The sequence below is a fragment of the Gavia stellata genome, chromosome 1 (genome assembly GCF_030936135.1).
Source record: "Gavia stellata isolate bGavSte3 chromosome 1, bGavSte3.hap2, whole genome shotgun sequence".
NCBI lineage: Eukaryota > Metazoa > Chordata > Aves > Gaviiformes > Gaviidae > Gavia > Gavia stellata.
This window is the reverse complement of record NC_082594.1, coordinates 9928385-9944204: the sequence shown is the minus strand read 5'-3', so window position 1 is coordinate 9944204 and position 15820 is coordinate 9928385. Positions and strand designations below refer to the sequence as shown.

General features: G+C 40.3%; 1 protein-coding gene across 2 annotated transcripts in view; it reads left to right on the top strand.

Annotated features, from left to right (window-relative positions):
* Positions 1-15820, top strand: part of NOX4 (NADPH oxidase 4) — a 108742-nt gene that overhangs the window by 26911 nt on the left and 66011 nt on the right. For both annotated transcript variants that reach the window (XM_059822355.1, XM_059822346.1), the window contains exons 9-11: positions 1333-1561; positions 3623-3787; positions 3934-3996. In XM_059822355.1, coding sequence (XP_059678338.1) covers positions 1333-1561; positions 3623-3787; positions 3934-3996 — 457 coding nt within the window. The remainder of the gene's footprint in view (positions 1-1332; positions 1562-3622; positions 3788-3933; positions 3997-15820) is intronic.

Genomic DNA, 15820 nt, shown 5'->3' with positions numbered 1-15820 from the left:
TAGGGGTATCTGTCACTTTGCAAGTATGTGATGACCAACAGTGATGCCAGATGCAAGCGATAGGCATGATTGGGCAATAAATACAGACAGAAGCACGGGTGTAGGCGCACGGACCCTTCCCAGGTGATTCTCCCAGGGTCAGATGTGGAGTTTAGAGTGAGCAGGTTTAACTTCCCAGCTGTACGTGATTCACTGGACCATGCGGGAAGCGTGTTACTAGCTGTCAGGACTGCATTTCAGTAGGGAAGACTGCCAGTAGCCTGTCGGAGCCCATTTAAGTTCGCAATATTGCAGATGTTCTAGTTCTCTCTGTTCTTGTGAATTAAGCTCTGTCACCGCTGCTGCTCTGTGTGTATGTCGGGGAGAGGAGGGGGGACCATATGTCCTTATGTTCGATCGTATACTTCAGATAAGCCTTCACCACACGGCCTAGCACTCAGAGGGCACGTCTCACTAGACATTGTATCAGTGTTCCTTATTTCCCACCCAGCACCATCCTATACAGCTGTCATTTAGCCCTTTGTTTTTTTAAATATTCCTCCTTGTGGTTTTACTGTCATCAAATCCAGATTTGGAGGCAAGTAGTACTTCCAAGGAACTTTATTACTAGTAGAATTGGTTCTTCCCCATTTTCAATGATTCATTCTTGTGTTGAGATAGCCCAGAGTGTCTCAGGTTTTCACTTCTTTCTTCGTTTCTAGCTGCAGCTGCAAAGTTCTCACTTCATTTTATTACAAATTTAACTTTAGCTTAAAAACCAAGCTTGGACCCCACAAAATAATTTGCAAGAAAGGTTCCTTGGCTATCGTGCAGAACTTTTTTATTCCTTCTATCTATTTGACAAGATGGTATTCAAAGGAACAAATTTCACCATCGTGTGCAAACCTGATAAACACCAAGTAGTGGGAACATTCCTGCAGTTTATGATTTGGCAACTTAGGCCACTTCTGCTACAGATTGCCTTAAAAAATGGGCCTTGCTGACTGTAGGGAGGATGACTGAAAACAGTCTGGGTGTGATTGAACTGGAAACATGATTATTTAATTTTTTCAAGGCTCCCACAATATCTCCCCCTTTCAAGCAGCATTAAGCTTGAGGCCGTTCAGTGGGGGAGTGCCAAGTGAGCTGGAAAAGTTAAACCTTGCCTCTGGTGACAGAGGGCTTTATTGTTGCAAAGCTTCGATCTCATTGAAAGTCCTGAAAGCAAATGGAATAAAAATTCTTACAGAAGATGAGCCTTGTGACTGCTTTCTAAAACCCTCTCTGAATTAAGATAAGTTGCTTGATTTTGACTGTTACTTCAGTGTCTTTGCTATTTTTATTTTCCTGTAGGGGAGTGCTCAAGTACCAGACCAACTTAGAGGAACACCCTCCTGGTTGCTTTAATCCTAACAAAACACTCCGAGAGAATATGACGGTGCCAAAGGCTTTTGAAGAGATGTTTCCTGACTATACTACTGAGCCTTTCCCAGAGGACTTATCAGTACCAGAACCCTTTGTACAAAATAACTTTATGAGAATTTGTTCCGAGGAACCCAAGTTCCAGTCACACTTCCCAGAGGTCTGTATGATCCGACGTTTCAGGTATTACAAGCCGTGCCAAGTCTTTCAGTCAGCCATAACCACTAATTATTGCTTTTCCAGACCAGATGTTTTAATAATGGAAAATATTATTAAAACCTTTTCAGGCATTCAAAGATTTGGTGGGGAAAAAACAATCTGTATTAAACCTTGAACTGCATTACAATGTGGTGCATAGAATAGGGTGGAAAAATGTCAAGAGATTGGCTATAATATTCTTTTTTCTATGACACGATAGGAGATGTATTGGTCTTGCTATAAATGTGACTTTAAATTACAGCGTAGCTCTTCAGAGCAAACATTTATATAACATATTCATAAGGTCCCTTTGTAAGCATTGTGTGGCAGTAGTTAACTGAAATAATCAAGCTCCATTTGTTCTCTTTTTTTACCATGTGGATGCAAGTCCTGATACTCATTTCTGGGTTGCAGTTGGTTGTGGTTTGGCTTTGTATAGCCTGTTGTTTGCAGACAGGCTTGTTTTATATGTGGCATGGGTAAATGAGTCTGATGAGAGTGGGGATAGAAAAGCCTTTTCTTTTTCTGTTTTCCTTTTTCCTTTTGTTTCTTTATGTTTTGTGGCAGCAGCTTTTTCTTCATACAAATTTTCTCTTTTCTTTTGAGAAAAGATGAGCTGGGCTGTATTGGCAAGTAGCCTGAGGAAGTTTGGGAATACGGAGTTCACAAGTCCAAGGCCCACCATTCAAGGTGGTCCCATAACAGACCTCACAGGAGTTTATTATTATTATTATAATTGTTTTCTGTAGAACACATATGTCCCTTACTAGCTGCAGTGGGGACCCATTTTACTATGGAGCATGTAATCATAATACGAAACAGTCAATTCTACATTCAAGTCCTCCAGCAAAGTTCTTTGGATTTGTATTTTGTTGTGGTAATACGCCTGAATTGCAAGCATCACTGTATATCTGGCTCCATATGACCCACAGGACATCAAACAGTCGTCTTTGAGGCTTAAGATGTCTACTTTAGAGCCATTTACGGGAAGAGAAGAGCCAAGGAAAGAAATGGCCAGTCAGTGTTCTCCTGGCAGCTCATAACATTATTTTAGGACTTTTTTGGATCTGGAAGTGTTTTAAGCACTTAGCAATACCAAGTCTAAAAAAAAAAAAGCCTTAGGTCTTGTGAGCTACTGAAGTTTTTAAGGCCAGAAGTGCTTGAGGAAATTAAATACTCTGCTGGTTGCAAGAGATGCTGCTGTGTAACTTCAAAAGTTGGGAAGGGAAGATGGATAAGTGTCGAGGGCACTTCAGTGCCATGGCCTGAATGACTGAGCAGATGTGGAATTAGTAATTAGCTCTGCCATAAGGTGTTAGCTCTTAGGGTGGGATTTAGCTGAGCAGCTGCAAATGTCTCCATCGGAGGTAATCACCCAGGGCTCCCTGTATAATCAGTGCAGAGAAATGGGCATTTCCAGGGCATTATTTGGCTAGCATACACATCTTCTACAGGGGCAAATGAATCATGATTCAAAAGTGCCCATTTCTCTCCCTTGTCTATCATTTTACAATGGCTTAATATAAACATAAATTCTATAGCACAAGAATTGCTGCTTTCTTAGTTTTTTGCTTGTACTTGAGATGATTAAAAGAAGGTAATAGTCAAATAATATTGCAAACCAGTAAGTGTTTTTCCATAAAGGTTGACCAGTTTTATAGTACTCGGTCTGTTAGATTTTGAAACAGTGTGTGTACTGTGTCATTCACTGCTGAAACCAGTTGCAATCTAACTACATAAAACCAGGGTAACATGGTTGCAAATGAGGTCATTAGCATTTTGTTCCTGATGAGTTTTATGATTGAAATCGTTTGTGCTTGTGGATGATGCTGCCAGTTAGACTGATTAAGCCTTCATAACACGCTTGGATTTCTGCACACAGAGAGATGTGGAGGTTACTTGTGACCAAAACACAGTTCCACAATAGATGTGAAATGAGGTCCTGCAAGCATTCATGTAGTTTTGAAATTAGAAAACAGAAAATGCAAAGTCCTTGAGGTAACGTATTTTTGTTCTCCCATAGACCTGGTTTTGGATTTCTGGACCTCTGTGCTTGTACTGTGTGGAAAGGCTGTACCGCTACATCCGCAGCAATAAACCGGTCACGATAACTTCAGTGATAAGCCATCCCTCCAATGTCCTTGAAGTAAGGATGATGAAAGATGACTTTAAAGCAAGGCCTGGTCAGGTGAGTTAATGTGCCCCTAAAAATCACTGCTGCTCTTGTAGCTTTGTCTGTAGGGATGACTTTCACTTTGTATATACTAACCCATCACTAACGTTTTGAACATACTTCTTCTGTCATTTTATTTTCTCTGGCTGATTTTGTTTCAGTATGTTACTCTACACTGTCCAAGAGTGTCCGCACTGGAAAGCCATCCATTCACCCTTACAATGGTAAGAAATATGATTTTTTTCTGTACTTTCCCTTTTATTTATATTTGGTAAGCAAATGGTCTTTATTGCCTTCAAGGTGAAAAATCCCTCCAGAAGAGCTTATGTTTCAGTTATGAGGGTACCATGAATATGAAATGGGATGATTATTATGTATGACAGTACTCAATACATATTTAATTTTCTCCACTGTTGAGAAAATGATAATGGGAACTTTTTTCAAAGTCTTCCATAAGTGAAAAACAATAATAAATAAATCCATGTGATTTCGATCATTGTTTCATAAGAGGTTTCAGCTGTGTTTGTAGACCTTAACACAGAATGAGCACAAATTGTAATAAATTTTCTGTCACCTTTCCTATTCAATGAAAAGACATTCCTGCAACTGCCTTTTCCAAAGTTACGAAAAGATCAAGTTATAAAAGAAGTTTCTAAAATAGACTTCTGCTTTGTTTTTATATTAAGAGATATATTGATGACTTAAAGTGATATACCAGTGAAGTCATACGACATTGGGATAATTACTTACTCAGCTCAATTGATCTAGAATGGGAACTGCCCCCCCTGGAAACAGACTGGAATGAAGTGAAATTGTATAGGAACATATCTGAAGTTCTCCAGGAGTGAGCAGTGCAGAGGCCTGGGAGATGCTACCAGAAAATCACTGTACCGCACTGGCTATGTTGTTACAAAAAGCAGACTGTAAGGTTGAATATTAGTGGCAGCCTTTTACTTCCAAAGGGAATAATTTAGGATTGCTTGAAACCAATATTCTTCTTCAAGAAAGCCATGGAGATAAATATTCACATTTGATTCTTTTCTTTGGACTGATAACTGATACTTTATCCCCACTAAATTGTACCTAGTGCTATGGAACAGCTGAGATGTTTTAATGTTACTTGAGATTCCGAGGGCACAACCAGGTCCTTTCCACTCCCAGCTCTTTGGTTTTGTGGGGTGTTTTGTTTGGTTTTTTTTAATTTATTTATCTATATGCCGAGCTGGCAGCCAGGTGCTGTCACAAGGGAACGCACACTAAATTCCATCCAAAATAAATTTTGTGCTGTAAATCTGGGAGTGAATCTCACTTAAAGGAAGCTGCCTCTGTATAGCTTGATGAAGCAACGGTGGCGCTTGCATAGCCTGATTTTTGCAAAGTTTTCCTGGCTACTTGCTTAACCAGTAGAAAGCAGAGGCATGTGTTATTTATCTGTTAACTCCAGTAGGCAATTCCTAAGGCTTTCCTCTGTATAGCGCGTGAAGATAACTAGATATGCAATGCTGAAAAATTATGTGCATTGCAGTATGGGAATGGTAGCTGTTTTTTTGTGCAGAATGATTCAATCAGTATTTATTTATATTTTTTATTAGTTTAGTGATCAGAAAATAAATGTAAAGAACTTACCATAAGTCTCAGATCGCTCTTTGCCCTCATTTGGCCCTAGCATAGCTATATTCATAAAGTCACACTTGTTCTGTACCAGTGGACATAACTTATTTAAACATTAATCTGAAAACATCATGTTCTTGATTTCTGACTGTCCATCTCAGTGAAAATTAAAATAATGGTAATAATTTGTTCATTAGTAGTAATTGCACAGTTTGGAAACTATGGGACTGTTATACAGATTTACTCTTCTTACGTTAGGACACTGCTAAAACAATGGATCGTGTGGTTCTAGTTTCTAGAAATAATGTCATCAAAAGGTATTAGGCCTGGTTCAGTAGTCTTTTTTCTCTGGCAAAATTGCTTATTTGTTATGATGACAGTTTTTATCAGAAAAGAGGCTGCTGACATGGACCTACTGGGTTAGAGCACAGGGTGAATAGGATGTTTTATTGAAGTCAGATTCTTGCATGAGTTGAGGACTTCATCCAGTATTTAAAATAGCATACTATAATAACACATGTTATGAAAAAAGCATTTTTGCACAAAAACTTCTAAATCTAGGAGCTATGGAAAATAGATCTCTTGTTGTGAGTCTGAGTTTTCTTAGTGAAGATAAATAACTCATTTATATTCAGAAAATGTGCAGTATATTTCAGATGTATAAGTCTGGTTGATGCATTACAGTTTGTGTAATTTTTACAGTCACGTATTAAATATGTAACATTAGAACTAGCAAGTTCCACTCATGCACAATGCATTATATTTTAAGTATGTAATACTAGACCAGGGAATTTCTGTTCATGCTCAATGCTTTACACTTTAAAATGCAGTGATATCCTTCAGCGTAACAGCATATCCTTCAAGATAGTGTACATGTTTTAACTATTACAAGATACGAAGTTACCACTGAGTTACTGAGCTTCATTTTTATTGCCACAAACATATTTCGGTAGAATGTCAACTATGCTGGAGAAATGCTGTTATTGGGTAAATGGCTGTTTTACAGCATAATAAGGATTTGAAACGTCTAGGTTTATGGCAATCTTTTTGCCCAGCCTAAGCAGGGGACAGTCGTTTTCACATGTCTTTTTAGGTCTTGGACTGCTGTCCTGCTTAGAAAGCTTTTTTTGTTGTTGTTGTTTAATATGATGTCAGACATAGGACTGGTCTTGTAGAGTGTGTAGGCAATAGCTTAACTCAGTATTTTTTTCTGCTTCTATCATCTGACCTACTTGTAGTTACCAAGCAAGCTGGAACACTACTGCTGCTTCTTTTATTGGATGATGATAATCCCTTGGTTGTTTTTCTAGGCTGGTGTAGGAGCATGGGGCTCAGAGCCACAGTGAGAGCAGCATGAGGGGCATGTGGGGCTTCGGATGCTGGAAGCACAGTGCAGCGATGACTGCAGCAGAGCTAGGGGGAAGGCGCCGCTGTCCTGCTTGGGCTCTATGTGCTGTCCTGTCTAAGCTTATGAAACATCTCACTGTGCCTGGAGTATGCTTAAAAGACCAGAAGTGACCAGTTCAGGCATATCTTTATGCTCTAAGTGAGGACTGCAAGCAAAAGCGGAAAGGAAGGGGTGAGTCAGCGTGAAGGAGTCATGCAGATATCTTACTAGTCCCTTCCCTGTTCAAGGCTGTGTAATAGTTACAGTTTAGCTCAGTTTCTTACATAACACTGGCGTGGAGGAAAACACTGGGAGGCTGGGTAAAGGGCCTGAACCCACTCCCATTGCACTCTGGCAAAGTTCCCACGTTTTTCAGTCATAGCCAGAGGGAGCTCTGAATCGTAACCAAGTGAGCATAAAGAGGTAAGCATTGTTCAGAAATGTGTGCAGTGGCATTTATTTTCTTTTCCTTCTTGTCAATTGGAAGTGTTCTTCCCTTGCTAATGGAAGGAATGAGCAGAAGTCAGTGCAAAATGCACACAGGAATTTGGAGGAGCAAAATCCATGTTGCTCTGAACTCAGAGCTGCCTGTCTGATGGCTTTGCTAACCTGTGACCTGGCTCTGCTGTCAAAGGCTTCATGTCACAGAATCACAGAATGTTTGAGATTGAAAGGGACCTCTGGAGATCATCCTGTCCAACCCCCCTGCTCAAGCAGGGCCACCTAGACCCAGTTGCCTAGAGCTGTGTCCAGACAGCTTTTGACTATCTCCAAGGATGGAGACTCCACAAACTCCCTGGGCAACCTGTGCTCAGTCACCCTCACAGTAAAAAACTATTTCCTAATGTTCAGAGGGAACCTCCTGTGTTTCAATTTGTGCCCATTGCCTCTTGTCCTGCCACTGGGCACCACTGAAAAGAGCCTGGCTCCATCCTCTTCGCACCCTACCTTCAGGTACTTATTATATACATTGATAAGGTCCCCTTAAGCCTTCTCTTCTCCGGGCTGAACAGACCCAGCTCTCTCAGCTTTTCCTCACAGGAAAGATGCTCCAGATCCTTAATCATCTTCATGGTCCTTGGCTGGACTGTCCCCAGTATGTCCGTGTCTCTCTTGTAGTGAGTGGCCCAGGACTGGACACAGTGTTCCAGGTGTGGCCTCACCAGTGCTGAATAAAGGAGAGGCATCACCTCCCTTGACCTGCTGGCAGTGTCACTTGTAGACTCTGCAGTTCGGGCACTTGGAGATCCCAATTTTCTCTCATGATCGATGTGGAAGCTGGCATTTTTTGACTCCATTTTTGAAGCGTGCTTCCACTGTTTTTTATTCACTAGTGTGACTCCTTGACTTTGTTATCCACTGGAAAGGCTGGGAATGGTAATGAAGGGATGACCCAATGTCTGGGATTCCTGCAAGTGACCTGCTGGCCAGTTCTAGGTAGTTCATAGTGGGCTACTAGCTTCATATTGTCTTCATTGCTCCATTGTCTTTGATTTCACTTTGACAAAATGCTTTGTTTTTAACATGTGTTATCATGCTTCTTTCACTGGTTTCTATACGCAGCTGTACACGACTGTTACTATATGCCTTGTAAAACTGTGAGTAACATTGTTTCCACTTTCTTTAGTATACAAAGCCCCACCTCTTCTCAAAACTAAGAAAAAAAATTAGTTTATGGAGATTCTTCCTTTTTTTTTTTTTTTTTTTTTACATTTTGGAAAGTGTTTGTTTCTTCTGACTTCATTATGGTTGCTCTTTGTTTTAACTTGTATGAACAAGGAGAGACTCAGGCTTGCAGTTTATGGTAGCATTGGCTTCCTTTCCATCTCCATCTTACATTTTCCACTTAGTATTGCGTTCCCTCCCTTTTCAGACACTTAACCATACTACTGATTATTTGCAGCAGCATGAAACCATAGTAGTGACCATTTATGGCTATGCACTTCCTTTTTTTACTAATGAATGACTACAGAATTAGGTTCCTGTTTAGAATATATATTAGTGTCTTACAAGAAAAGTCACCTTTTCTGCCATGTCTTTGGAATTTCTTGCATTGGCATGAAGTGATTGGCAGTAAGCCTCTTGGAAATAGCCTTGTGTTTTGCAGATGTTAAGTGCTTCAGAAGATGTGCAGGGTCCTTTCATGTGGTCTCTGCTGAATCTACTACAGACTCAATGCAAGCCACAAACTCTCACAAGCTGCAGTTTAGACAGCTTGGCTACCAAAAGACTGTTGTCTACTCCCAGCACCTCATAAAGCTTGGTAACCTTGTTGTTTTAGTAGTGTTGATTGGCTTGTGGCAAAAGAAGGTAGGAAACAATTACATCACTTCATATGGAACTTAGATTGTGACAGACCTTGAAATAAGGTCAAGACCAAGAGGCAAATTCTTCTAAACTTGGAGATGGCTCAGATCTGAGGTTTGGTGAAAACTTGTGCTCTGCAACAAACATCCACAAATGCAGGATCAAATAATCTGTTACCTCAAATTTGTGTCACTTTTGGTTGTCATTAGCTGCTGTCATGCCCTCATTTCCCCTTGGAACTGAAATCTACATCGCACGAAGATAAGAGGTACTGTTCTGCTGTTGTGTGAATTCAGAGCTCACTTAAACTGCGTGGCAGAATAGCTTAAAGTTTAAAATCCTTCCTTCTGGTGCATGCAAGGAACAGTGCAGACTGTTCAAAACTGTTCTTTTAGTGGGTACCATCTCTAAACTAGAAGTACCATTTCTGAGGAGAAAATAAAATTAGTCCCAATGGTACACGCAGTAGAGAACTGCGTCTTTCGTCACAGCTTCTTTACTGCTGCATTTTACAGTGGTGGCTATGGGGGAAAGCATAGCAGGTGCTGTGGTGATTGAATGAGTCAGTTTGCAGTATCCTCTTTGCTGGAGTTGAACTGCTGATGGAAAAGCTTCATTAAGTTATGTTCTATGGCAACAACATAGATCTGCTATTTGGAATAGTAATTTATTATTTTTCCCAGCTAAAATGTTGAGTCTCAAGGGGTTGTCCTCTCATTTCTGACAATTGTGTGTGTGTATTATAAATTATCTTTTCAGGAGTTTTGTCACTTCACCATAGCAAGATATTGGAAGTATTACTTTAGCACCCAACATCAGGGTTTTATGCATTATATGTAGACACTGAGACAACACCTCCTCTGGACTGGCACTCTTGTCATGCAAAACAGACAAAGGGGAGTGCTTTTGACTAATCCACACTTCTGTAGTATGAGGGCAAGAGACTCTTCCAAGAGACATTCAGGGCAGGAGCCAAACCTTAAATCCTTTGAATCACGTTATTGCATTAACTAGAGAAGGTGCTAGAGTTAGTCCCTGGGAGTCTCCCCTTAGATGCTCTGGGTGCTGGAGAGGAGAGAGGTGTTAAAAGCTTCTGGGAACTGAATTCTGCACACTGTAGTTCTTGTCTAGCAATTTCAGCGACCGAACCACAGTTCCTTTCTTCATTGAAATTCACTCAGGCAAATAATCCATATTGAATTTCTCTGAGATTCGGGACATGGTTTTGTTGGAAGTGATGAAACAATAAATGTTAGCCCACTAAGCTCAGGCTCTTCAGGCAGAGAAAAAGCATTGCCTGGTCTGTATATGTCAACCTTCAATGACTGACTTCACACAGAGATTTCATTCCTTTCTCCGTCATTCCTCCTGACCCAGCACCATTGGTAAGGATGCCCCCTTCCCTCCTGCAGTTCCCCTTTAAGCATCCAGAATCCCTTTTGGAAACAATTAAAAAGCCACCTGTTATTAAGATAAAAGGCTTAATGTGAAGATGTCAATCTACATTGTAAGAAGTTGACTGTCTATGTAGAAAGAGCACCACCTCTTCTGCTCCTGTGAACAGTGCAACCTTAAATATTTTGGATAAATGTCCTTGTACTTTACTGTATCTATAAAGCTGTCCAGGACCTCATTTGATGTTCCAAGAGATATATATCCTGAACTTGATGTTTGTTATCTTTTCAGATTAACACTGTTTTAGCATTGAAGTTGTCCTTTGGTGACTATTTTCTTTAACACGTACATGTATCCCAAGATACTCTTGTTGATACTCAGACACAGATAACTTGCATAAATTCTTGTTGAGCTTTCTCTGCCTCTCTGTTGAAGACGTACTTTGCATATCCACTGATTAGTAGCTTCACGAGACAGAGATAATTAATAGAGACAGATGGCATGGAAGTGGCATATATAAAGTAAAAAAAACCAACACCCCAAACAAAGAACACAAAGCAAAGATACCAGCCTTCAGACTCCAGGACTTTATGAAATACCTGCTTTATATTAGCATGGGTGGCAGCTGCCTCAGATCCTCTAAAGAGTTTTGGCTCTTCATTCAATGTCTAGATCCTAGTTCTGGTAGCAGGTGACCAGACGTCAACTACTCGCAACAGGTAGTTTGAAACTTTCTTTGAAACCAGAAATTTTCTCCTGTATTATAATGTGTTCTGACCTCCCCTACTTCAGTGCAGCGTAACAAATCTGCTTTTAAATCCCATTGAAGTAGAAGCTGGAAGAGTCTGGTAATAAAAAGCTCCAAGAAGTTCTGCTCTTTTGCTGGTTCTCCAACTTTTTGTGCAGATGGTTAATTTGAAGCAGATCACATCAGGAGGATTTGTAGTGCAATGTCTTTCTTCCTTTCCTCCCACATACAGTTCTGTGTAAGAAAAGAATAAGTCCGGAGGGACTTGAATTCTCTGCTCGTATACATGAATGGTCAAATCCGTGCTATGTCATTTGGCATGTAGCAAGTTAGGGGGCCAGTATGTGTGAGTTTTTTTAATAAGTCAAGGCTGAGTTTTGAGGAGGGGAGAGGACAAGTTTGCATATGCAGATACTCAGCTCCACAGACAAAATCCAAATATGTATTATTGAGGAAGATTACTTTGCCTGATGAGTATCCAAATTACTGAACCCCAGCCAGAGAAATTCTTAAGTCCTTTCGTCATCTTAGAGTAGGTTGAAGAATTACCTGAAAGAGGTTTCTGCATGTACATGACAAATTATAGTACTGTCCCTAAATGTCTCAAAGCTATTTCTTATTCCTACATTTTCTACCTTTAAGGCTTTTGGTTTGGTTTGGTTTTTTGTAGATTGAGTTTTCCTTACTACCTGCGCACCTCTATTTAAGTCCATTTGGTATCTGGATTTAGGCATGGTGGCTCTGATCTGTACATTTACATTTTTGGTCTTGATGCCTTGTCAGCAAGGTCTCAGCAAATAATACATGAGTATAAACAATGTCAGAAGTAACACATTTGCTTTTGTAAAAGAAAACCAGTGTTTTGTAGAGTGAAGATTGTCTTTCTTTCTCCCTGGATAATCCAGAGTTCATTTAAAATCAGTGAAGGTATTAACAGTCTAGCAGTGACGTTTTAGCTCTGAGCTTTTTTTAAGCAAGAAATTTTGTACTGCGCAAGGAGCAAAACTGGAGATGATGGAGAAACCCATGTCCTGTACTGTAAACTTGAGAAATAAACTATCCACAACAGGAAAAGCCTAGGGGCCAAATTCTGAAATAGTTTATAAAAAAAATTGAAAAGTTGTTGGAAGTTTGCCTGAGTAAAAAGTAAGTAAGGACATCAAGAGCTAAGTTCATACTGACAGATAAATAAAATAAAACAGAAATCTAACATGATGACATTCTAATAAGATTTGTTAAATATCTTGTGCAAATGGTTATGAAACTTGTCTTTATGAGATGATTTACAGAGTATTTAGGGAAATGCAGATATTGTGAAGTATCTTGCTGGCAAACTAAAAAAATCCCTAGAGCTTGTCTGCTCTTCATAGAAGTAGAAAATCTAGCAGCTGTTTGACAAAGAATTTAAGTAAAACAAAAATAGAATAGATTAATATTTCAGATGCCTTTAGTACTTCCTTAGACTTGTTTGTTTGGTTTGGTTTGGTTTTGGGCTTAATAGTTTTGGTGTCTGTATAAAAACCCTAAGTAAACCTTCACTTTCATTTAAACTTACAAATCTGACTCTTTTGGATGAAGGGAACACAGAAATTGTTACATTCAAGTTCACTAAATCCTGAGTCTTCCTTCACTAGATACTTTAAACAGAAGGTGTCAGATCCCTCTTGCGAGCAGTTTTTTTCTGAGATTATTAAAGTAAATTTACAATACATAACAAGAATCTACTGACTTCAGCAGAGAAGCACATCTTCTCCCATCAGAGGTAGTGCTTCTAGTTTAGCTGCTAGGTCAGGTCAGAGAAAGGTCTAGGAAGTGCAGGAGAACGTCAAAATGAAAAAAACCAAGCACAACTTTTAAGCATGAATACAATTAGCATGTGGACAAAGTATTAGAGGAAATGAAGCACCATGCCTCTTGCTGTCCTCCTCTTGCTGTCCTAAAATTAAGACCAGCTGACTGGCTGGGATCTGCGCTTTAGCCTGGCGAAATACTATGTGTGGTGATAGGGTAGTTTGGAGGGACACAGTGTTCCTCAAGGTGTTGGTGATCTGACTAGAAAACGTATCGATCCTTTGATGGTTCTTTCCATGAGTGCCTCACGGCACTGGGAGCTAGTTAGCATGAGTCTGGAGATGACCCATAGTTTCTGCTCAGGGATGTTGGAGAAGGAGCCTTTTGTGCCATTCAGTTTCCTTGTTCGTGCATTTGTCAGCTCAGCGCAGTGTTGCTTGGCAATGTGTCCGCGGACCCTTGGAGGACTTGGAAAGGCAGCCTTGGGCAGAAACATTGCTCTACCGCATTTTACTCCTTCAGGGACAAAGGCTTGCATCCTGAGCATCCCATAAGGTGGTGGTTTGTTTTTTCCACTCGCTAGCAATTTGACCTGCATAAATTCTATGGGCTCAATATTGCTGGGATTGAGACATTTTTACTATGTTATAGGGAGTTGGGCTTGATGATCCTTATGGGTTCCTTACAACTTGTGCATTCTATGATTCTGTAAAATGTAATGTGTCATCTGGGGTGGAAGGGGAGTCAGCAAGTTTTTTACCTTGGTTGAGCTGCAGAGGCAAAGAACTACTGACTCGTCTGTAGAAGTATATCTTTGTAGTGCATCCATAGCAGCAATAGAGTAGCAGCTGGGCTATTACAGACTTACTAGAAAATAAATAAAGTAATTTAATATTATTTATTCAACAACGTATATATTTTATGCAACATTATAACTTAGAACTATTGGTCTAGTTACAGTCCTAAGACATCTATTACAGTAAAGATTTATATTTTCATGTGGTGCGAGAGTGAAATCAAGGAACAAATGCTCATAGATTGAGACCTAAAAAAAAAAGATTGTTTTGAACACTGAGAGTAATTTAACAACTGAGACTGCAGGGAGTAAAGTAGCAAATGCTGAACTATAGACTCACAGGAATTAGTGGGTGTGGGTTTGTGGTTTATGTTATAGAAGAAGTTAAACCCCAGATGACCAGAATGATCCTTCTTGGCACTGCAGCTGACCAGTGATGCATCCTGAGCATCCCACAGCGTTATGGTGTGTTTTTTCCACTAGCTAGGCTGCAGGTGTTTGGGGTTGTACAACAAGGAGTATAAGGGAATGGAAAGCGAAAGGGAAAAGTGTTTGGGATATGTTTCCGCAGCTGGGCTGCTTGCAAGGAGTCAGCTCTGCAATGGGAGGGCTCTGGCTGAAGCAATGGGTATTCAAGGCATGGTGGTCTCACCTTGATCATCCAGACAGCCTTGACACTTAAATCATGTTCCATGGTTAGATTTTCCCACGTTCAGAGATGTTATAATGTCTGCTGACATCTGCCAGTTAAATTAGGATAGCCAAGTCTCTAACAGGGAAAGCTTTTAGACAAAATGCGATCTGTAAAGTAACATGAAACAGAAAAATAAGCAGAGCAATTTTAGAGAATCTCCTAGCCTTTGAGGCAGAGATGTGTTTAAAAGAGTAACTCCTCAGATTAACACTTTTTCCTCTGAAATTTGCTTCTGATGGGATTAATTAGTTAAAACAGGGGCAGCCCGGTGTAACAGAGTTCTCCTCCTATGAGTCAGACCGAAGTCTAGCTACTATTTTTTGGCTATCTTTATATAGCATGCCTGTGTTTGTCATCACTCCTCTTCATTTTTTAATGTCAGGATGAATCATTTTAGGAATGTTTATCAGTTCTGTATGAAAACAGACAACCTACAGCTTACTGAGCTTCTGAGGTTCACATTTTCTTGTCAGTTGACAAAGTTGAAACCCTTTTCTTTTTCTTTCCACCCCCCCTTCTATGGGAGGAAAAGCATGTTGGTTGTGTTTAGTTCTTTTTTTGCCCCCAATTATGTGTTTTTCCGAAACATGCTAAGTCTTTAATGTGTTTTTCTTGATCTCTATAAGGGTTCTTCTGAGTCTGGAGCAAGGATGGGCTGATGAAATGGGGTTTGCGGTGCAGCTGGTCCACCCTGGCAGGCAGGCAGAGGCCTGGAAACAGATCAGGGTCTCAGCAGTGTTTACTGTCCCTGCCAGAATATCTGCAAATCCGTATTAGGATCATATCGTGGCTTTTCCCCCAAAGTGAAAGCCTCCTTTGAAGGAGTTTTCCTTTATTTAAACAACTCCGCAATGAGCTTTTTAGTTCCCAAAATCAGACAAAGGTGAGGTTTCACTTCGTTCTTCCAGCTGTGGCACAGATCTTCTTTGTAACTTTGGGCACTATTCAGGCCACCTACCACAGCACCAAACACAGAAGTTGGTGTTTACTGTGGTGCATCAGCTTGAGAGCAGTATCTCCACAGGAATCTGTAAGGAGCTTTATTTGCAGAGCCACATGGGGGTACATAACTTGGGCATCCCTTTCATCTCCTTTTTTCTGATAATAGATATTCTGCAGTGTTGTCCTGGTGTATGCATCAGCGCTTCCGTCACAGCGCTGTAATCAAAAGCTAACATCTCTCTGAAGAGTCTTCACAGTTCTTATGGTAGAGATGTACAGAAGAATTCGAAACTTTCAGGCATTAACTTTCTATTTTCTTGCGAGCTTGCTGTTGACTCACCCCAACTCCCTGCACCCCAAGGTCTAAAAAGTGGTTT